The sequence below is a fragment of the Bolinopsis microptera genome, chromosome 7 (genome assembly GCF_026151205.1).
Source record: "Bolinopsis microptera isolate Bmic1 chromosome 7, MBARI_Bmic_1.0, whole genome shotgun sequence".
Classification (NCBI taxonomy): domain Eukaryota; kingdom Metazoa; phylum Ctenophora; class Tentaculata; order Lobata; family Bolinopsidae; genus Bolinopsis; species Bolinopsis microptera.
Genome location: NC_087078.1, coordinates 5,618,849 through 5,643,463, shown reverse-complemented (window position 1 = coordinate 5,643,463; position 24,615 = coordinate 5,618,849). Strand labels below are relative to the sequence as shown.

At 36.1% G+C, this 24,615-nt stretch overlaps 1 protein-coding gene across 4 annotated transcripts in view; it reads left to right on the top strand.

Moving 5' to 3' along the window:
* The first annotated feature begins 275 nt into the window (after window positions 1-275).
* LOC134817747 (stromal interaction molecule 1-like) overlaps window positions 276-24,615 on the top strand; it is a 60,994-nt gene continuing 36,654 nt past the window's right edge. For 2 of the 4 annotated variants that reach the window (XM_063826998.1, XM_063826997.1), the window contains exons 1-4: window positions 276-390; window positions 514-662; window positions 1,788-1,911; window positions 23,876-23,987. In XM_063826998.1, coding sequence (XP_063683068.1) covers window positions 330-390; window positions 514-662; window positions 1,788-1,911; window positions 23,876-23,987 — 446 coding nt within the window. In that variant the 5' untranslated portion in view covers window positions 276-329. Of the gene's footprint in view, window positions 391-513; window positions 663-1,787; window positions 1,912-22,480; window positions 23,165-23,875; window positions 23,988-24,615 lie in introns of those variants that run through there. The other 2 variants (XM_063826996.1, XM_063826995.1) reach the window with 1 other exon arrangement.

The window sequence follows — 24,615 nt, the reverse complement described above, 5'->3', positions numbered from 1 at the left end:
TTTATAGTATAACAATATTTGAGCTTGATTTGCAAAATTAAAGCCTAAAACTTTGGTAATTTGAACAAGGTTATATATAGTTTGAATTTTACTGTATCTGCTGATGGGCAGTAATGTTACAATATGGCATAATAGAGCTGGTGCCTTGCTTTAGCTGGCATTTAGTCATCTGCAAATTTTGATCGATATTGTTAGTATCATTCATCGTATTTTTCTTGTCATATGTAAAATATATTGTTGCATCAAAGCCAAACTGATGAATTACTTTTCCATGTAGGTTCTTACCCTGAAATGTAGAACCTTGGAATACAACTTCTAGATGCATAGCTATGCAGATATCTCTATTCTCGGTTCTTTGTATACTGAGCCTTGTATTATCACTAACATCTGGTAAGGATATTACAGCACTTACATAAAAGTCTTTGTTATATTGGCCAGTGCCATATATCAGTGTCTTGATTACTTGTAGTGACTGGTGGTACTGTAAAGTGATTATTAATTCTTTTTTTTCAGAGAGAACGAATGTGAAGAATGAGGTAAACTCAAGAATTGCAAATGTAAACAATCACCAGATAAAGAATAGCCTAGATGCAATTGCTGAAATACACAATGTATTGGATGATGATCAGAATGGTGCTGTTGATAGCTTAGAAAGTGAAGATGTAAGAATTTGATTTTAACCTTCTTTAATCCTTATGATACACACAATTCAACGGTTTCATCTTTTGGCCTTGAGATCGCTGAAGAGTAATAACATGTTTTGTATGTATGTGACCTTTACTCAAAACAGAGGTTGAAATTAGCAAAAAATCTCACTCTAATGCACTTATCACAATGCAATGGGCACTGAAACCAGCGACACAAGCAAGATCAATATTAAATTAATCTGGAAGACTATCGTATAGCAATTTTGTCTCCTTACTCATCAACCTTACTTTAAATTCACAAAATCACCTGAGCCTTCATGTTCACTTCAACCCTTCATTCAACATTGAACCAAACACCCCACAGTATGCCCAATTTCAAGGAAGGCGTTCCTCTGCCGTTGCGTGTGTACTTATAGTTTCACTGAAGATATGCAACAACGTAGTACAAATGCACAAGAACCTAAACAATCTTACTACCAATTTGGTGAGAACCTCGCGAATTATTCCTACTTAAGGTCAACCCTGACTCTTATTTCAAACAAACTGATGTTTGATGATTTGTTTATCCAATTGTGTACTATTATGACAGTCCACGATTGTGGGCATTTAATTTAATTTGAATCCTGTGTTGCAAATATAACAAGGTAGTAACTTGTCTTTTAGAATCCTGGCTGGTAGAAACTATGTTTTTACATTATATTGCAGTAAGTCATTAGAGGTACAGTGGAACATGATCTGAAAAAAAGAATACAAAACAGAGTAAAAATTACGAAGTTATCAAGCATTTTGTTTATCTCATTAGCAAATTTGATTGGTTTATCACATGATAGTGTGGTAGGACACCCTAATTGGGCTTTCTGCGCAATTCCCATGGGTGCAGATCTAGTTTCAACCCAATCACCTAATCACACGTAATGAATAAACATGTTAAACGTGACATCTTGGTCATCTGAATAGCTAGAGCTCTAAATTTTTCATCTCATTTCATTTTATTTCATTAAGGCACAAATGGTTATGCTAAGTGATGAGTTTAAATATTTTTATAACTTAAGTGTCGTGTATTCGTTTCTATTCCTTCATACTATACATAATATGTACCACTAGCGTTTTCAGCATTGTTTATGATTTTTTTTCTTTCAGTTCATTCGAGAGGATCTGAGTATAAATGACGAGAGTCAGGAGGATGAGAGACAACTGTCGTTGCATCGCGGTGATAACTCCATATCAGTTCAGGATATGCAGAAAAACTGGCTTAACAGTATAGGTAAATTAAGTTCTATATTTACATTTTACTGTCTTATCAGTAAAACGAATATTGAATAGTTATGTGGATCTTGTTTAGTCTGATGAAATTTAAAAATTATAAAATTCACAAATTTGGCGTAGCATGGATTGATATTTTTACACTTTTTAAAGAATATAATCTTGATGAAGATTAAATTTAAAACCTACAAATGTTAAACAATCAGTGCAGTTATGAAATAAATGTTCTGAAATATTCGTTGATTAAATGGTATAAGTCTTGTTTCTTTTATCCTAACATCGGCCTGTTATTAACTAACGATTAACCTATATATAATTGTTACTGATATCACTGGTTTATTAAGATAACCTTCTGCGATGTTGAAAATATCCTGCTCATATTATATGCCCTCATCATAGTCTCTCTAATTATTTGGTATCTAGAATAATATCTGTATACCATGAAACATGATCATGTTACCTATTGCTAAAGATAGGTATCAAAACTCCGAAACGCTCTAATTTTAATAGAGCATCTCAATTCTCAAACAACGTTAATTAGTCTAATGCTTGATTTTATAATATATTTAGTTATATTAGATACCAATCCGAATGATATTAGATATAGATATTTAGTGCTAATTATTATTTCATCCCTATCCTTTATATTGTGTGCATTTTCCAGATCTATTAGAATTGCCATTATAACTATACTAATATCTCGTTACTACACTAATCCTAACTTACGGTCAGGTATTGGGTTAAAAAGTCAGTTCTAATTCTCCATCATATATGGAAAAGTTATAAGTTGATGACAAGAATGCAATATATGAATATCGATAAATATCATAAATTACAAGAACGTTTTTTACTGTCCACACTACTATAGATACCGGAGGTTTGGCGTACAGTGATAACAGTTTCCTTACGAGTTACAAAGCGCTCTCAATCAGAAACACGTGTACAATGTCAAATGTGTCATATTGATCTGTCAAAGCTCGGAAGAGGAATCGAAATCCTTTCTCTCGATCGTAAACCATTAATGTGACAATTTAATGATTTGCAGGATTTCTAGTGTGATCTAGTATAAAAATCTGGTGATACGGCTCAACCTGGTGATCTGGTGATCATATTTAATATCCAAATCATTAAGAGCAATGTTTATAATATTTTAGCTCAAATTGATGGGCCAGATCTAGCACGTAAAGGGCGTCGACCAAATATCATTAATTTCCCTTTAATCCTCCAGTCCGTGATTTGTCTCCAATCTTTCTACCTAAACTACTAGCTCAGTTCTAATCGGATTTTAAATGTTCTTTGCAAACGGACCATGTCCATTATGTGGACGACTTTATTTCTTTAGATGAAGAATGCCTATAAATGGGCTAATAATAATCTGTCCATATTACGATCTGACTTCTTCCAAACAAGAAAGGGTCCCCATTCTCTAGCGCTATTTCTGTTCTTATAGTTGTATTTTGTTTTATAATGGACCACGATCGGCATATTTCTGATTTGGATGCTGTCCGTATGCTAATAAACGTAAATATTAATAACCTAATACATAATATAATGCTATATAAGTATATAATACAGAGAAGTGTCGTTTTGAGTACCTAATTTTGGGTCAGTTTTGGGAGGTGCTATGACGTATTTCAGTTATGAACTCTCGCTATAATAGGAGGCATACATTTTAGAAATAAACCTCTTCTCCCATTTTATCGTTATTTGTTATTTGTTGGTATGAGATCCCTGATTAAACACCCGGAAGTTAGTCTCCAAATAACATCTATTTGAGACTATTTTAGACTGTTGAGTAATGAGTTCACACTTTGGGTTAATCACTGAGTTTATCCCAGTTTTCAGTTGTGTTTCCATTTAACACTAACACTCAGGTAACAGATAATAATTGTCATGCTCATTGCTCATTGCTCATTGCTCATTGCTCATTGCTCATTGCTCATTGCTCATTGCTCATTGCTCATTGCTCAATGCTCGCCCATGACATGTTACTATTGATGGAGAATGTTGATACCCTGCTGATTGAACCTCTGGTAGGTATCGAGTCTCCATGCTACTAGTTTCTCTGGTGTGGCGTACCTGTAGTTATGGAGCTTGACGTACTATAATTGCTTTCTTGTCTTAGTGGTCCCATTTTACACCTTCAAATCCACACCCTCCCTCTGACTCAATTCTCTCTCTCTCTCTCTCTCTCTCTCTCTCTCTCTCTCTCTCTCTCTCTCTCTCTCTCTCTCTCTCTCTCTCTCTCTCTCTCTCTCTCTCTCTCTCTCTCTCTCTCTCTCTCTCTCTCTCTCTCTCTTACTCCCTTTATACTCTGTAGTTCTTCTTGTTTACCCCGCCCATTCCTCTTTGTTACTTTACAGTTAGCTGAGGTGCAGCTGTAGAAAGTGGATAATGACTGATACTTTACATATTTCACATGTAATATTCAGGAATATTTTAGTCGCACTTTGTTTTTGAGTAGGTTAAAAGTCTACAAAAGGCTACCAGCCCTGTCCCTACCATCCCATCAGTAGAACTGAAGGTGAACACTAGATAGTACTACTCAGACATATTTTTGTAGCTCTAATTTTAGGATTAGCTGTTGACTTGGAGGAATATCGAACTGTTTTATACTCCGCAATCAATCCTTCACAAACCTGAATAGCTTCTCTATTCAGAAGAATTTAGAACACAGGAGACCTGTGAACCACTGGCAACAGAAAGCAAGGACCCTCCCCGATATATTCTTAATATCATTCTATCTATGCACTTTGAACATTGGTGAACCACAAACTATTACCTGTAATAGTATATCAGATGGGATTGGGTATTGATAAAGTGGTGGTGATTAATTAAACTCCGGTTCAGTAAATTCACTTTGTCCCACTTTGTCTAGCACTAATCGGTGCATATTCACTTTGTCTCATTTCTCAACAGATGTTACAGCGTGTTCGTGTTACCACCTTGATCTCGTACTTTTAGAGTTGAAGTATTTGTAGGTAACCACCTTGATCTCGTACTTTTAGAGTTGAAGTATTTGTAGGTTACCACCTTGATCTCGTACTTTTAGGGTTGAAGTTACTTCAATGAAGTATTTGATCCCCATTTTAGGAGGGGTGTCGACACTTTGTTTAGCTTCCTCAGCCTTACTAAAGCATGTTCTATTGTTACTTGATACTTCTCAACATATTTACATATTTAACATAATATATATAATTATATGATACAGTAAATTGTTACTGATCACTGTAAAAGTTTTGCAATCATCAGAAACAGATGTCTAGTCAACTCTAGGAGTTTACATCATCATTTAAAATATCATGATTGTACTTTAAGAGTTTAAGTGTCACCTTAGCTTTTATTCTGATAGGTCTTGTAGATGCTGCTCAAGTATTGGATTTGTTAAAGGGTTTTACAGCAGTAAAATGTCGTCAACCTACGTTCATTAGTTCTTGGCAATGTTTGTCATCCGGCTTAACTTGTAATTTGCAACTTTGCATTTTAGCCTGTAAAGGTATAATCTTATAACAAACTTAATCCCGAGTTTAAAAATGACGTGAAACATCACCTTCCTCGGGATCTTCATAATACCGGGGTAGAGTTTTACAAAATAGCTTATTTAAATATTATTGTGGATACAATTTTGAGGAGACAAATATTCACATTGCATAAATTAGTCATGGCCATGGGTTCGGCATAAATTCAAAACGGAATGCAGATTACAAATTTGTAAGAATGCAAACCCATTCTTTAATTCTTAATTCAACATGACCTTGTTGAACTAAAGTAATATTGTAGGCTTTTACTTACAATGCTAAACATCCCCAGTACGCGATCACTTAAGTACACTTCATGTTCCTATCTGTCATCTTTAAATACACTGTATAAACTAGAAGACCTGGATCTACCTCTATCCATACGCAAATCACAAGCCTCGTACAAGATGGTCCGTAAATAGAGTATTCAGTATACTGCCGTTATATTACAGATGGCACTTAAAACCATGACACTGAGAGAGTGTAGTTTCTTAAAATATACTCAGATTCTTAAAACACGATCAGTCTGACTGTGATTTGGGGATAATAAACCGCAACACACGCAGTTAGACTGGTACTTAGCCCATTAAAAATCGTAGACAATTAGTCTTAAACGATATTTGTAAATCATCCTTCGTCAGGGAATGTTGAAGTTATGTTCGAGGTTGTAATGTTTGTGGATTGAGGGACCTGTTAGTGTCTGCAACCATGGTATATTTATGGTTTTGTGATATTTATACTAATTGGTACTGATTGAGACTAATTTATACATTATTATAAATACTAATTTATAAATGCTAATTAAGACTAATTCCTTCGTGAGGATATCTCGTACATCCATTGAGGTCAAAAATGCGGGCAGTGTATTGTGTAACCGTTTAATGTAGTATGCTTACAGGCAGCATACTAACGACTACATGAGCCTAGTGTGTATGCCTCTCATTTTGTCTATAACCGTTTTGTAGTTTGTAAATAACCGTCTATATAACCGTTTTGTAGTTTGTAATAACCGTCTATATAACCGTTTTGTAGTTTGTAAATAACCGTCTATATAACCGTTTTGTAGTTTGTAATAACCGTCTATATAACCGTTCTGTAGTTTGTAAATAACCGTCTATATAACCGTTTTGTAGTTTGTAATAACCGTCTATATAACCGTTTTGTAGTTTGTAAATAACCGTCTATATAACCGTTTTGTAGTTTGTAATATCCGTCTATATAACCGTTTTGTAGTTTGTAAATAACTGTCTATATAACCGTTTTGTAGTTTGTAAATAAGATCATTGATCAAGTTCGTTTTTTAGATTGCAGCTTGTTTCACTTTCTGAAAAGCGTCATTCATAGGAACTTGCAAGATACTTAAAAGTTAAAACTCTATAAGTCGCGTTCCGTTTAAAGACCTACTATCTTTAAAAAGCTGAATATTATAATTAAAGTTATTTAAGTTATTAAAGTTATTAAAGTGCTTAAAGTTATTAAAGTGCACTTTAAATGTCTAGCGGCAAGTTGAACATGTGCTCAATGCTACCTTTCTTACAGGTGACGTTTGTACTTTGTAATGATTTGGAGCATACCAAATACTATTGTGTCCGCTTTGAATTAATGAGTTCGAGTCTAACGAATTGAAAATAAATGTTTTAACAGCACGTGTGTTGGCAAAGAGCAATGGCCAATGAGTTTAAAAGTTATTTTAATGATTTGTTAAGATATACATTGTATATAATTATAATTATATATTGTTAAACATCAAGACCCCGGCCAAGGGTGCATGACCCCACTAAGTAGTAAGTAACTAAGTAACGCATGGTATATCAAGGAGCTGCATTCCGCCTATACAGTATGTTATCTATCATGCGTAGGACCTGCAGGTAGAGTAGGTTAGTACCTACAGATTCTTGTCGTTTAACGCACGATAGTCTACTGTACGTGCATAGTGCAGCTCATAAGTCCTTGTCAATGAATACTTAATTTTCAGACACTAGCCCTCCCTGGCGCTTATTATTCTTTTAAATGGTATTCATGGTAAAATGTACATTAATTAGTTCGCAGTGTAGACACCCGTACAGTTATACAGTCTATTGTTCAAACTGTGTAAAGGTTGTATAATATATATATTGTACCCTTTACACAGTTTGAACAATACACCTCGTACCACTTGCTCACTTCACATAAATGATCCAGTGATTTCTTCTACCCTCTGCACTGGGTTTCATTGATAGTTTTGTTCGTTTATTTGCTCATATCTAGTCGCATTTTGTGCGGTAGATGCTCAAATATTGCCTCTTTTCTTTTAACCTTTCATTTAAAACATCAATAATTGACTTCTTATCATTTATCTCTTATATTTGCGGTATTGTTTTCCATCAGTTGCTTCTTTGCGGTCGTGTTCAAAGCCTATTTATAATCCAACCTATTCAAATGATCTGGTTTTACAGGCGGTATATTATGGAAATCAGTTTCCCTCACCTACATTTCTTTTTCTATGAGACGTTTCACGAGATCCACACCCAGTGTAGATAACCGGAATGAGTCCGAGTGTGTTCTAGGAATGAGTTATGGTCATTGCTCAACCTGTTTACTCCTTCTCCTTAGCTAGGATAGATCTAAATTATACTTTGAGCTGCTCGACTCCTTTTCCTTTTCCATCACAGTTTTTTCCATCGCGCGGAGCTTCAAGATTTTGATTGACTTAGACTCTCAAATTTCATTTTCATCAGAATCCGATCTCTTCTTGAGTGTCAGTACGGTCTTCTGCTTCCTTAAGGTCACTGCTCAACATTCATTTAGCTCGTTATTATCATACCATCTATATTTACATGCGAGCTTTGAACTTGCTATATTTCCTCATCATATTATTATTAATACAGAGAGTGATTAAAGAGTTAAAGGCTCTATTTTCATCCATTAACCGCCCTAAACATTATAGTCCAACTTCCGGAAATGTTTCTAACATCCAGCATACCACTGGCTACACCATACACTGTTTATTACTGGAGTCTACCTAAATAACACACAGTGCACATTGCAGTCTACAAGTACTTTAGGGTACTTTAAAGGTTCTCTGCGGGCAAGTTTAATTACTTAAGTACTTAAGGAGTTACATTTGCACATAATATATTTGTGCTCTAGGCTGGATATTGCGCGCACTTTTTGTATTGAGATGCTGTTGCTGTACCAGTTACAACTTGGATTGTGACTTCACAGTTCACAGTCACTTATTTTAATAAAACAATTATTTTGCACTGAGATCTATTTTACCCGGCACAGTCTGCTTTGTTTAAGCCATTGATGTCGGGTATTGTTTGTTTAAATTTAAGTTCTAGGCTTTTAATTAAGCTAAATTGTCTCCCAGTCACTATGACGACAATTGTCGTAATTTTTTATAATTTATTTTCAAATCAAGCACGATACGATTTTGTTCGTCAATTAATTTTGCTATCCGTTTTATTCTATCGACAAGTGCAGAGTAAGACATAATTTTCTCTAAAAATATTCAAGGTATTTAATATTTATTTTGTGAGATCATACGAAAATGTGTTTCTAGCTAATATATAGATATATGATAGCCCGAGATCAGCTTGAAGGTTTAAACAGGGGTCAATCTATCTGATCAAACAATAAAAAAGCTTTAATTTGACGCCAAACTAAATGTCAACTTGACTGTGACCATTTACATGGTTCAGGGAGACGACCGTACATGCTTGATCGTTTTAAAGATACTATAATATCATGGTAAATAGTTTATGATATAAGAATATATAACTCTCTTCGCGACCTAGGATAGTGTTTCTCTTGTTTCATATAATATGAATGGACATGTTTAAATAAAAGGAATGAACTTCTATGCAATTTCAAGCTGAAAGTTAGTACTAGCATGTACCGACGTTACTGGTAACAATCAACCTGAAATTACACAGAAGTTTCTAAGCTTTTTACTGGATGATGGTTGGTTTTGTTGTGCGAACGAAGTCTTTTGCTGCCGTGTGTGGTCAATTTCATCATTACAAACCTTCCAAGTTGCTGTTACCAGCTGTTTTAATGTATGTTACTTATTAAAATGATTTCACAACTTGAGTCTGAGTACAAACACCATCCTTACAAAATGCCAGGAAACTTTTCACTGTTATAAATTGGGCTGATCTGTGTTTTTATTTTAAGTCACGTACAGTAAAACAAATATTTCTCACCTGTACTTCTCTACAATATCTGAGATGAATGAACTGTAAATATCGAACGCTTGAGCTCAGGTCAGCGAACTGTACGTGACTTCTTGAGCTCTGATCAGTGATCGCCAAGACAGTTTGCTCGGTGTTGTCACCACTACGCCACTTATACTGTCACTTCAAAACATGATCACCCGAACAACTGAATACTTTACTCGCGAAGGAGGTGGAAGTGTAAGGTGTGGTCTGTGAGTGGTCTGTGTTGCCAGATGTTCACATTCAGTGCTTTGTTTTACAGAGATATATATATACATTTTACACCAATCTCTCACTTGAAAACACAGCTTAGTTTGCAGCTGCAGATCTGGGTCTTTAAAAACGGAGCAGTGTGCGAAACAATTAATTGTGGCTTGTGGAGAGCAGAATCTAGTAGTATCAGGTACCTACTGGTATATAATATGTAATACTAGCAGTGTGTTCTTGTAGTCGCCTGACCTCCAAAAACTTAGTCTTCTCGCTTTTTTCTTGATTCTAACGAGTTTGAGTGTATGAAATAGGTACCCGTGTGGTTGGCGTGTGACACACCTGATCGAACTGTTAATACCCAGACTGTAACCATTCCTGATGGAATTTACAATGCTCAACTGCCATCAAATTGTTATTAGGCAGAACCCTCCTCCCAGTTACCATGCACGTGACTATCACGTGACTAAAGTTTCATGCATGCGTGACTGTAGTGCGTCATGAGACCTACCATTGCGAGTATCAGGAAAACTACCCTTTCTTACGTAAACCAGATCATTGTTTGAAACTGATTACAGCGTGTGATTGGCTGGACTACAGCTCAGATCACGTGATAGTCTTCCGAGCACTGATTGGCTGAAATTTTTCACGTGATAGTCCTCTGAGCTTTGATTGGCTCAAATGATATCATCTGGTACGGGGCAGCTGCACACTGCACAGCTCATGCAGCCTACTCATACGTTAGCTGCAGGTATGAATTTGATGGAGCGAAAATTAACAGAAATGGACTAGTCAGAAAAATTACCACGATGTAGATAATATAATATATTTTACCATGTTAAGTAGTCGTAAGCTGTGTTAGATGCTTTCAGAAGCAACTGTGTGGATAATATAATGATAATGTTTATCATCCGTTATCGACATATTGTGGTGTACGAGTATATAATAAAACTTCTCTTTGTAATCGTTTCCAAACCTATTTTTAGGACTGCACCTGCTCACATTATATTAACTATGTCCTTTTACTCCAGTAGCAGGGAATAGTTGAGTGTGCACTTCGATGTACACGATTTCTGACAACACAGGGTTGTTTGTTAGATCATTCTTAACCAAAATCGATTAGGTACGCAATTTGTGTCGCTAGACATAACCCTACAGGGCAAATTTTCTAAATTACCCTCAGTCGCGTATACGGGATTTTTGTATTTCAGCTCCTAAAGGTCATAGAGACTTTAACTTTAGCTTAAAATTACCGCAATGGCCACATTTATATACAAGTTATGAAGCAACATAAGGTCTCCAGTGCTTCGTTTTATAGATATTAACAAAAAACTGTTTTTTGGCTCAGCGAACCAAAAATGGCACTGAATTTTGGTAACTTGAACTAGGAAGGTCGTACAGACTTGAATTTTAGCTTAAAATGACCGCAAACATCATATTTATATACAACTTATAAAGCAATATAAGCCCTTTAATGCTTATTTGTTAAGATATTGACAAAAATCAGTCATTTTGGCTACACGTGTTAGGAAAAATACCAAATTGGGCAACTACTTTGGTCTTTTTTGACAAGTTTTGTGCTCAAGTTATTAAAATGTGCTTTGCAGTTGTATATCGGGTGTTTTCTTCCAATATGGGTTTCGGTATAAATCCGGAAGCACCCGGTTCATGGTTGATAAGGGCTAAAAACCCTGAAATGTCAGGCGATGGGCGAGACAATTGTCTGAATTTGGTTATAAAATCACTCTTTGCTAGGGTTTGCTTTTTTTCCGCTACATCGATCCGCTTTCTTACTACTAATCATCCCCCTCTACATCATTCACTTTTAGATACATGATTTCTATAAGTTCTTGAAGGTACATCCGGCATGATGTAAAGTCTATATCAAAGCATTTTAATGTGGTTTTAACAAGTTGCAAGATATTCAAGTTCACAAATAAAACAAAGATTGTAGGTTATCCTTCTATTACATATTGAGTAATTGTGGGCTTTTTGAGGGGGAGGCTATAAAATGGCCAAATATAATTTAAACGTAAACGACCCAATAATAATATTAAAAGTAGAATGAAACTACTTAAAACTTATACAGATTTATGGTATCCTGTTTCAAGACGCTTGCTCCTGATTTGTAGCAACAATATCGACTGACCCCACGGGCCACGACGTTGTAATATAATTGTGGGTAGCCAATCTAACTACTGTTCTATAAGTTTTGAACGGTAGTTTGTAAAAATAATTATTTCCAAGGTAATACTAACCTTCAAAGGTACATTTTTAGTTATTATCAAATTATTCGGGTTGACAGTATTAAACATTTTGAATCGGGAAATCAAAGCGTAACTTTTTGATTACAGATAAACGTTGTGGATGCGGATGTTGTACAGTGTACATTAGCGTCATCTTAAACAGGAGGTGACCGGGATTCCCGGTACCGGGAATCCCGGTACCGGGATTGGCAATTTTGAGCTGTCCCGGTCCCGGTCCCGGTCCCGGTCAAGTCACATTTTTCATCCCGGTCCCGGTCCCGGTCCCGGTCAAATGCTGATTTTATTGATTTATGATCCCGGTCCCGGTCCCGGTCCCGGATAATTCAAGATTCTTGGTCCCGGTCCCGGTCCCGGTCCCGGATAATTCAAGATTCTTGGTCCCGGTCCCGGTCCCGGTCAATCACTCAAATTTGCCGGGATTTTGACCGGGATCTTTTACATAATTTCATTCACTGTGATTTTAAGTTTTTACTTTCATTCATTGTGTAGTGTGTACACAGTGTAGATCAAAGCTATTTCTACTCGGTAACTAATATCGTTACATAACTCATAAGTGCAAAGTAACATCAAGTTTTCAACTCGGGCTATGCCCAATTGTCAATTGGAATTGGAGAATGAAACTGTTGAATAATATGAGGGATCATTGATTGAGGAATGAGGAATGAGGGTGAACTTGAGTAATCAGTACATGAACATCATTGGTGTATTACATTAGGCCCATGCCCCATATTGACGGGTTTTTTCTAGTTTTTTCTAATTTAATATTCTAGTTATTACTTATTCAAATTGTTCAATTATAATGTAAATGAAAGTTGCAGCTTTCAATATGAGAATACCAGTTTTGGTCCCGGTCATCCCGGTCATCCCGGTCGAATCCCGGTCATCCCGGTAAAATTGGATTGTTGGTCCCGGTCCCGGTCCCGGTAAGATAGAAATTATTGGTCCCGGTCCCGGTCCCGGTCCCGGTAAATTGATATTTTTGATAATCTCAGTCCCGGTCCCGGTCCCGGTCCCGGTCAAGTTACATTTTGTATCCCGGTCCCGGTCCCGGTCCCGGTCAGGCCTGAAATCATGTCCCGGTCACCTCCTGATCTTAAATCTATTTTGAATGGAGTATCATACAGTAGTTCAACTATATAATTGCATATTCAGTATTCACCTACGAGCATAACTGTTTGGCGTGATAAGGTACATCTTTGAATGGTAGTAGGGTCTTTCAGCGACACAGCAATATCACTTCCATGGTAGTCCCCGGCTTATAACGGGTTCATAGCGGTATCAAACATGTTTTATGGGCCCAATCATCTGTCCATATAATGGTGTTTCTGGACAGATAGATGGTGTATGATGCCCTCATGCTAATTTCAGTGATCTTCATGCAGGCCTTTTTCTCTTTAGTTTACACTCAGGTGGTTCAAAAAGGTTTGGAGGCTGCAGTTGTAAATGCCTCGAGCTCCCACTCCTACTGTCTGGAGCTTGCAAGCCCATCCGTTGGCTTCTATCTCTTCTGTCAGCTGCTGATATCTCTTCATATTCTTTTCTCTTGATCAGCAAAGTTCTCCTCATTCAGATGCACCTTCTTCGCTTTATCTGAATAGATCACTACATCTGGTCTCATGAATAGTGTTACCCTAATGTAATGTCTAACAATAACGTTTATAAGCGCTAAAATTTCGAACTAGCGGACCATATTCGGAGGAGATATTTGGGACAGTTTTTTTGCTTGGAAATACTGATTTAATCGAATTGTAACCACAACAATGACTCCCAATAATATTCTTATAGAAATGTGGATAAATATTAAATATTAAAAAGAATACAGGTTTGACTATGAAGTTTCGTAAATAATCACGTAAAGAATAATAGGTAACCTACAATCTTTGTTTGGTAAACCAATTTGGTATCTTTCCTCACATGTGTAGCCAAAATTACACAATATGTAATAGAAGGATAACCTACAATCTTTGTTTTATTTGTGAACTTGAATATCTTGCAACTTGTTAAAACCACATTAAAATACTTTGATATAGACTTTACATCATGCCGGATGTACCTTCAAGAACTTATAGAAATCATGTATCTAAAAGTGAATGATGTAGAGGGGGATGATTAGTAGTAAGAAAGCGGATCGATGTAGCGGAAAAAAAGCAAACCCTAGCAAAGAGTGATTTTATAACCAAATTCAGACAATTGTCTCGCCCATCGCCTGACATTTCAGGGTTTTTAGCCCTTATCAACCATGAACCGGGTGCTTCCGGATTTATACCGAAACCCATATTGGAAGAAAACACCCGATATACAACTGCAAAGCACATTTTAATAACTTGAGCACAAAACTTGTCAAAAAAAGACCAAAGTAGTTGCCCAATTTGGTATTTTTCCTAACACGTGTAGCCAAAATGACTGATTTTTGTCAATATCTTAACAAATAAGCATTAAAGGGCTTATATTGCTTTATAAGTTGTATATAAATATGATGTTTGCGGTCATTTTAAGCTAAAATTCAAGTCTGTACGACCTTCCTAGTTCAAGTTACCAAAATTCAGTGCTATTTTTGGTTCGCTGAGCCAAAAAACAGTTTTTTGTTAATATCTATAAAACGAAGCACTGGAGACCTTATGTTGCTTCATAACTTGTATATAAATGTGGCCATTGCGGTAATTTTAAGCTAAAGTTAAAGTCTCTATGACCTTTAGGAGCTGAAATACAAAAATCCCGTATACGCGACTGAGGGTAATTTAGAAAATTTGCCCTGTAGGGTTATGTCTAGCGACACAAATTGCGTACCTAATCGATTTTGGTTAAGAATGATCTAACAAACAACCCTGTGTTGTCAGAAATCGTGTACATCGAAGTGCACACTCAACTATTCCCTGCTACTAGAGTATTTAGATCCCTCGCTCTGAGAAACCACTGTAGGAGCTTAGAAGCGTATCTGCGTCACGAGTTGAAGGATAAATATGATGGTGGGTTGACATGCCGACATGGTTTAAAGCAATTACATGGCGACGAGAACTGTCTCTCTTGCTGAGGATAAATCGCTGAAATGCCAAAACAAAGTCTTGCATATTGATTACATATTGATATACATAATAATATATAGGTACAATTATGCAATAGTCGCAAGAGTGGATTGGATGTGTCATTATGAGGGTGTGTTGCTACAGTCTTACACTCGTGGCTCATTGGTACACTCTTAGCTCCAGCTCAGCTCTATTCTGATAATCTGTAAACAGCTGCCCCAGTCTTCTTGAGATGATCAGCAGCTGATATTAACAGCAGTAGCAAACTCACAAGTCACAAACACTATTACTTGAATATTGTTGCATAATGGTGTGGATTATTCGGGAATGGTTAAGTAATATATCCCCATTATGTTTAGCTTCTTTGGGGATACGGTTTGAAAAGTGCCAATTCAAAATGACAGGTTATTTATAGGGACACAATATAATATAGAGATTAAGTTCCGACATAGTAGTAGTGGTAGTAGTGGTAGTAGTGGTAGTAGTGGTAGTAGAAGGTTATAAATAGCATGCCACATGTGAAAACTGTTGGACCACGTGACTTCGTAATGTTCTAAGTTTGGTTTCCGCATGTCCCTCTGAGGCTATATAGGAACTATACTCTATAATACAGTAATTGTCTCTCTCTCTGAGTTACAATTGAACAGACAGCTTCTTACAATTACACATTGCACGAAGTTAAGTCTTAACATCAATAAAATGTAATAAATGGTCACCACTGGGAGGGGGGGGGGGGAGTCTAACAGAGTTAGAGCGAGAGAAAGAGGACTTGAAAAGTATGAACTGAGAGTATGATGTCAATAAACCTGTCTTTGTTTCACCGAAAAGTATGAACACCGTTTAGTGAGTTGTAGTTGTAGTTTGAAGTAAAGTCCGCTAATTTGTAAACAAATAAACAATCGGAATAAACATTGTCAGGTTGGATTGGTAGAACTTGTCAGTCACCAGGTTAGGTACCATTACATTTCAATTTCCAGAATATATCACATCTAAAACTACCATATTAGTATTACATTTTACCGTGCCTATTTATAAATCTCAATAAGCTATTCAATAAGCTTCAATATGATATTTCACATCGGTCAACAGTACTGCACGATTCTTTATGAAATCAACCACCTGGGGTAGTTGATCAAGAAAGGTATTTCTAAAGCTGTGCTATAAATAGCAATTACGTGAATAATATGACGAGCACACGTACGAGATCTCATTGACAAAACATCATATTTTCTGTTTGATCAAGACTAAGACGCGTTGGTACGATTCATAATAGCTGTGCGCAGCATCATTAAATGGTCGGTGTTTTCATTTCGCTACAAAGTCTTTACCCTGGTATGTAAATGTATATTATTGTATTATGTTATAGTATTTGTCGCAAAACCTTTGTTCCTAGGTTCGGGCTGAATTCCGATCCTGCACCAGATAGGTCTAGGACCCTGAACAGGCTGTAAGATGCTGGACTGCTGGTATAAAGGAGGCCTACATCCCTGAGCTCTGTCTCTCTAATCCAGCTATATGGAGTGCTATATCGAGTGTTAATTAATTACTCTTAGCAACCCTGCTGCAGCTTACACCGTGTCTCTTTAACTCAAGTTAATTTCTAGTACGGGGTTAAGAGAGTTCTCCTTGAATACCTTATTTGATTGGAATCTGACCCAGTATGTTCTCATAAAATCACTTAGTAGGATTAGGTAGTCAATATATTCAGACATTTTACCAGTCTATTAAAGTCCATAAAGGAATCCAGCTCTGATCTATATGGAGCATCCCAGATAGTGGTTTAGTAATTTAATATTACTCCGTCAACAGTCTGTAGAAACGGCATATTATATCAAAAGATTGAATCTCGAGATAGTGGTCCAGCGAGTCCACCAGATCGCAGGTGGCAGCTGTGAAATTAGACGCAACCGCTTCTTAAACCATAAAATTATATGCACATAATGCCCTATTATCCGCGGTAAAGACATAATATATGGTGATAATATAAAGCTTAATTCAGTAGATGTGTGGTATTTATGATTAGGATTATACAGTCTGCTGGCCATGCTTGTCATACCTCATTGTTAGACAAAGATAGGTCTGGAGAAGAATAAGATTCTTATCATAATAAGAAAATATGGTTGTAGGAATATTATATATTAAATATTATAATATATTATTAAGATATTCTAATAGAGTTATACTACTCACGGGTGAGGGTTATGAAGCATCAGGTTTTAAAATCCAATTTCAATTACAAGATCTTTAAATTAGGAAACCGTTCAAATGATAAAAACTTTGATCTCACGATCTTACAATGGTATAACTGACATGCCAATATCTCCACATCCTTCAACACTGAACATATTTACCAGTTACCTTAACACTCTACTTGTCACTAGAAAATGAAAGTATGAACCTAAATTCTGTGTGTTATACGTTAACGTGTGCGTGCTTAATTCATTTTTAGCCCATCATGTCCTAGATGAGAGTAATAAGGTGAACGTCACGAACAGAATATCTGTGAGATTTAGCTTTGGAACGGACTGAACCGCTAATATAAATCTTTATCAGTGGTCGAGTTCACTAATTAAGCCGAGGCATTATTATACACGTGAGAATTTGTGTGAATTTCAAATCGGCATCCATCCATTTAGAGTTTAGACTCGGCTGCAAATGATTTGACTCCATCTTGAGCTTTCTTTCAGTAAATGTTGAAAGCGTATAGTTATCAATTATCATGATAATAACACATTATTATTAATATATTGTATTATTATATTATATTATTAGCATGATCATTATAAAATTATGGAAATAATAAATAAAGATTACAATATAAATAAATAAAATAAATTCTAACATTTATTACACGCTTCGACATTAAAATATACCCAACAAAGATGTACATTTAAGTCATTCAAGCGAGACTTAGTGTTGAAATATCAAGATATGATTATGGACTTATTCAGTTATACTCATGACTCATGAGTCCCACATCTTATCAGATGAGATGTGTGACTCATGAGTCATGAGTATAACTGAATATTGTAATCTTTATTTATTATTTCCATAATGTACACTGTATATATAACTGAATATCATGATGAGACTCATCGTGATATTCAGTTATATATACAGTGTACACGTTGGTTAAAGCTTGTGTGAGCAAAGGGAAATACTACAACTTTTACAGGACTATTGGATCCACACAGAATAGATGCGTGTAGGCATTGTCTTTCTTGTAGCTATCTTCTTGTTCAGTAATTAGTTATTACATTACATCTATATTATATCATGTAAATATTGTATTTAGTTTATGTATCCTTTCTGGTGCCCTTGCTTTGTGGACGCTAACATTCTGAACCCCTATAATCGGTATCCAACATGAGTTTCCATTATTAAGTTGTCTAAAAGTTTTAAGACTTTAATAAACAAAATTAGTCTTGGCATTACTAGACGATAATAATTTTGTTTCTGCGGAAACTTGCCTGGCTGCCTGGGCTTTGTCCTCCACCCTTCTCCTCTTCCTGATCCTCTTCCTCATCCAAAGCCGAGAAGGTTAAAATTACTTGACCTCATAGACCACTTCTTATTCCATTCGATCAACCCAGAACTAGTCCAATTGGTAAGTTTGCTTGGGTTGTTGGTCCCTTATCCTGGAGACTGTTTCATCCTAACCTCAAAGTCTATCCCTCAACCATTGAAAACTTGATAATAACATACCACTGCTTCCTTAGTTCCTTACTTCACCACTTAATTACATATTTTGATCACATAATGTCTGAACGGTCCGGGGGTCCATTATTGGATGTTTTACTAGATTAATTCCATAAATCACTCACACGTGTATTCAACTGAAGGTTATTTACTTATACATTTCTATGCTGCTCATATGACCAGCACTAGCTTACGTCTGTGCTTGTTTACTGGATCAGAAGGATACAGACTCGCTCTACTTTTCACTGCTACAATCTTAGTGGCTTTAACTTCATCATTAAACTTGTTCACTAATCGGACTTAGTGGAGAATGCAGCCGCTCGCTTTAGCTTTCATTCATTTGAGCCTTAGCAGACATAGTTGCTTGGTGATAAGCATATTTTGTGATTAGTGAAGAAGTCACAAAATGTAGACGCAAGCCACATAAACCAGAACACATTATATCTTGGACAGCAACCGGTCCTTATTGAAATAGATTGCATTTGGCCATCCAAACATTTATACCATATTTAAAATGCTGGGTTTTGTCTCTCGAAAATCTACCGATGCACTTAACCTTGACTTTTCTCTTGTAATCTCACAACTGAACTCTCAAGTTATGCATCCAGCATGGCTATATTTCCCGTGTTCTGTCATAGTATAAGAAATATTTAACACCTGTACCTGTATATTAAGTGGTTTTTGACCCAATTCGCTTGTCGATTTGGTCTTACATTTGGGGCAACAATACCAAGACCTCTGTGAATTATAATCATATCCGTCATAATCAAATCTAGTATCCAACTGAGTAGCTAATGGTTTGCTTTCACAGGAGCCCAATGCCCATCCCTACTCTTTAACCACCAATGCCGTCATCATGGTTAATAATTGCACTATGCCTGCTTTCACAGGGGCCCATCCCTACTCTCTAACCATCAATGACGTCATCAATGGTTAATGGTTTCACTATACAGCCTGGTGGTTCGGTGATTAACCTTGATCTTTGTTTTAAGTGCAAGGATAAGGATATGGTTAATGATATAATTATGACAGATTTTAAGTGCTGGACATCCTAGTAACCTGAAAGAGGAAACCTAATTTGATTAAACCTTCCGCTAATTCCCATTTATTATAGCGTGAATCTTGGACTATAGACTTCCGACATAACTTAGTTATTGTAGACTCTTCAATCGGACCAAACTTTGTATTGTTTTTTTAAATTCCGTAGCCACTTACAAATACAAAGTACGAAATCCTTAAAGTACAACACTGTAAAAGGTTAGGCCAAGTGCGGACCTTCCTTGGTAAAAGATCGAACAAAAAGTATGACCAAGTGCCAAGTGGTTTTCAGGGACAAAAACGTTTTAAATTCCATGAGAATAATACAACATGTGTAGTTTAAATAGAACTATTTTAGTTAGATAGTTTTCTCGACTTTACTGCGATGTATAATGAACATTTTAAACCGTAGTGCTTCGTTTCGTTTCGTTGAATTTAATCATCAAAATATTTCCTAACATACGATGTCTCTGCTCGAGTAGTTAGCGTTACAACATGAAATAATAATATTTGTTGGGATTTGTTTTGGATTTGTGTATATATCAAAATTTTATTTACTCAGAATTAGTATTTATTCACAATGCAACAGTAATTATATTTTCTAGGAGTACTAATCTTAAATGCCTGCGTTTACAAAGGAGCACAAATAGAATACACAGAAATCTGCATTGTACGCGGTAGTAATGTGTTTTCATTTGACAATTCTAATTTTGATTGTATTTAATATAAGCTTTCCCTACATCTTACAACACGGCAACTTTAGCTTTTTATCTTTATTAACATTATAAAGCATACTCGATTTGCATCAGTGTGACTAAAGATATTCAAGAGTCCAACCTCAGTGCGACACCTGCGAACACCTTTATTTTTCAAATTCATTAAATGTCCGGTCGCATGCGCTAGTAGTACAGGGATATAATATTAATAAATGAATTAGTCAGCAGCCGAAGATGAATAGATCCTTCTTCCTTGCTAGAGATATTACTTTTGTATGCTCTCCAGTCTCCGTTTTTAACTTTTTAACATTACAAGCGTTTGTATTTATTATATATCTTGTTCGGAATAGATAAGTTTCCTTTCAGAATTCAAGTACATAACAATATATAATAATATGATAAAGTAATAATATGAAATCACCTCAGTTTAAACGCGTTGATTTTATCCAATTGTACCAATGTATTATGTTTGATTGTTCTTAATGAATTAAACTGAATGCAGTTTAAGGTTAATTCTACTACATTGTATTTGTAATGGAATATTATCTCATTCACGTCAGTATGTATAATATAAGTTTAGATATTCTATTATTTAGGATATTTTTATTAACGTTGCTGATATTAATCTAAGAGGTCTTTATACACTTTCACGAATGAAAGAAAAGGATAGACATTATATCTTGATATCTTCAGGAACACCTTGACCTCTTTAATCTCTATAATACCGTGACGCATTCCAAAACTGTCGACTATATGTTTAAGTCTAGACGTGATCAAGCAGTACTGCAAGTTCCTCGTCGTACGCCCTAACCGCTGCCCATCATTACGACAACATAACCATCGCTCTACATATAATTACGGTGCAATGGAACAATGTTCCGCAATTTCGGTGCAGTACCAAAATTAATAAAGATCATTTTCATGTATGAAGCAAATGGTTGCTTCATTCAAACGTAGAATTCCTTTTGAGTGCCAGGGTAAATGTGGTTCGCCTCCCTACCATCTTGTAGTACCTGTAATTCTTCTAATTCTTTAAATTTTTTCCTTTTCACCCTTTTGAAAAAAGGCAATAGTGAAAGGTTACGAATGGACGTTTTTGCAGAAAAACGTGGATTTTGGAGATTGCGGGAGGTGGGTCTGAATATGTCGTCAGTCCTTCCTTACTTCCGTTAGTAACCATGTCAACGAAAAAGTTGCGCGCGCGAGGATTGCTTGCGGAGATGTGATGTATAGGTAGCCTGTGATCTATGAATGCGCGGCGCAACTGTGTTTTAATGTATATGATGTAATGTATAATATTAGGTTATAAGCCCAATTTGTACGTGGCACGCGTAGTGTATTGATGTGTAGACGAGTATAGTTTACCTTTGCTTACGATTTAAGTTCTTTGCTTTACAAGTTAAGTTCTTTGGCAATTGAACTGAATTTCAAGTGTTTCCTGTACTTAATGCATAATTTATCAATATTATTCTCATGAAGATTGAAGTGAGCTGATTGGAGCTTATACTTAAATTGATAGTAAATGTGAAATGGAAATCTAGCGTCCGCCAAAATGAAACAACGGGCGCAATTCTTGTTGTAATTTATTCATCACAAAAATTCACTTTTGTTACTTTCGTATCCAATATTGTGCTAATCATAATCGATTATGTTCACGGCATCACGCAAATCATAATTCATAATTATATAATATTGAAATGGTTTAACTGGATACTACTTCCACTTTAAAAGCCAATTATAGTATGGTAAATTTTATTAATTTTGTCGATTTTTTCGTAAGGGAATTTTCCTGATTCCAAGGATTAGGAGCTCTCAATTCACTTCTTATATCCGAGTTCATTTTATGTTACACTAAACTGTCACGTTTGAAATCGTAACTGATTCTAAACATCTCAACAGTATCTAGGGTGCTTGTATAGTGACAATGGCATGTCGGTTAGCCGACCCCTCCACGCTGACCGGCCTCGACGAGCGTCAGTGAAACCCTCCCGTAACGGAGATATTATTCCGGAGATATGTCTTCAGCCAGATACGGACCCTCTCAAAATGTTCCAGGGTTTAGTGGATTGTTCCAAGTACCCAAATACTAATGTTGCTAGATTTGACGAGGCAGGGCGTGGGCAGAGCTGCAACAACGCCAACTGTGACTTTGTCAACAATGTGACAGTCATCTGTAACAACACTGGTCCTAACGATAATGCCGACGACATCACCTGCAACACCTTGGTAGACGACGAATCACTCAATCTCGTTGACGACACATCCTTCGTCAACGACGACACTCTTGACGACGACTCACTCATTGACATGTTTTTTGTCGACAGCTGCTCCTTCGGGGGTGACTGGGATGACGAAGACGAGGACTCAATCTTCTGTGAAGAGACGCTGGCTGATCTTCTTCCTGTGGAAGACGATGGAACTAGATCGTACAATGAGGTGATGTTTGGGGTTCCTCAACTTGCACTTGGTCAGCAGGAGGGTGACAGTGGGAACGCAAAAGTGAAGGGTTTGTTGGGTGTTTTGTTCATGTTCCTGCTTGCTAGAGTTTGTTACCAAGCTTGGGTGCTTGCTCAACTCCACGCTTCAGGTTGGATGTTCATGATAGTTCATCATATTTAATTAGAATGCTAGCTGTTGGTTCTCATAATATAATTTTACTTCATGATGCAAGTATATTTTTATTTTTCCGTTTGCTTGTCCTTTCTCCACTACTTGGTTATGATTTATAAATTTTGCGTTATGCGAGGTGTAGTAAAGGCCTCTAAAAGGCTTATATAATATAGAATGTCAAAATTTTGGCCCGCTATAATATCATAGTTATTTCTGTGCCTGAAATATAATATATAATAATATTGACAACTGTGGCCAATACTCGGGTAATTAATGTTCATTTCTGAGAAAAGTATATTGCTTTTAAGCAATATTGCCGGGCGATGGTTTCTTATTGGCACGAATGTTGGCATCAAATGAAGGCTTAATTACCAAATTCCGACCAATTTTCAAAATGAATCTTTAAGTAAGAGGAATTCTAAGATGGAACGCTCGATCAACAAATTTGGCTTGTCAGTATGTTAATGTGTTGATAGTGACATGTGATTCATGAAATGACTTCATTAAGAAATTGAATATTAAAATGCCCTATTCTATCTAAGATACCACTAGAACCGTTTCAATATAAGAACACCGGGTGTTTATAGCTAAATAATAACTGAGCTTTGCTCATTTCATTTTCTAATTTTATAATGGGAAAGTGATATTATTAGTGAAAGTTAAGTGTTTAATTTATTTATTTTTTCAGTTCACAACTGGACGACAGATGACGTTGAGCTATGGTTGAAGGATGTGGTGGGACTCCCTCAATACCTCCCTATATTCAGAAAGTTTAAAGTAGACGGCAACATCTTACCAAGGTGATATTTGAAAACGTTTATTAACGTTTATAAACAATATGAATATCTGTTTATTGTGATAGATCTGAATGGTCTTTAAATATAATATTGCCTGTCAATTCTTGGCAAATGACTGCATATACTGTAGTGTAGACTAAATATTGGCAAATCTTACCAATTTTATACAGTATGCCGAGCGGAATTTCTGGTAAAATACAGCATTTACATTCGTCAACCTATGACAAATCTGTCTCTTATACCAAAAATAACATATTTTATTAAAAAATGTAATACATCGCCATTCCCCATCAAACCTCGATCGAGGCTCAGTTTTGAACCGTTGGGAGCTTTCTCTCGCATAATTTCCTTTTAAAGCGTATCGTTGTTTTAATCCACAGACAAAGACTACCAGTTTCGATTTGTTTTGATTGTTATTTTTCTAATGTATCGTTTGTAATTATTTCAAGGAAAGTGCATATGATTTTTTGATGCGATAAGGCGATAAAAAAGCAAGAAAATGGAAATTCATATAAATATATTTTAGTTTCATTTATCAAATTGTCTATGGTCAAAACAATCTTGAGCAACTCTTAAAAAACAGGTAAAAAAATGAAAAGTCCAAAACTTGAGCTTGGTGACTGCATCGTCT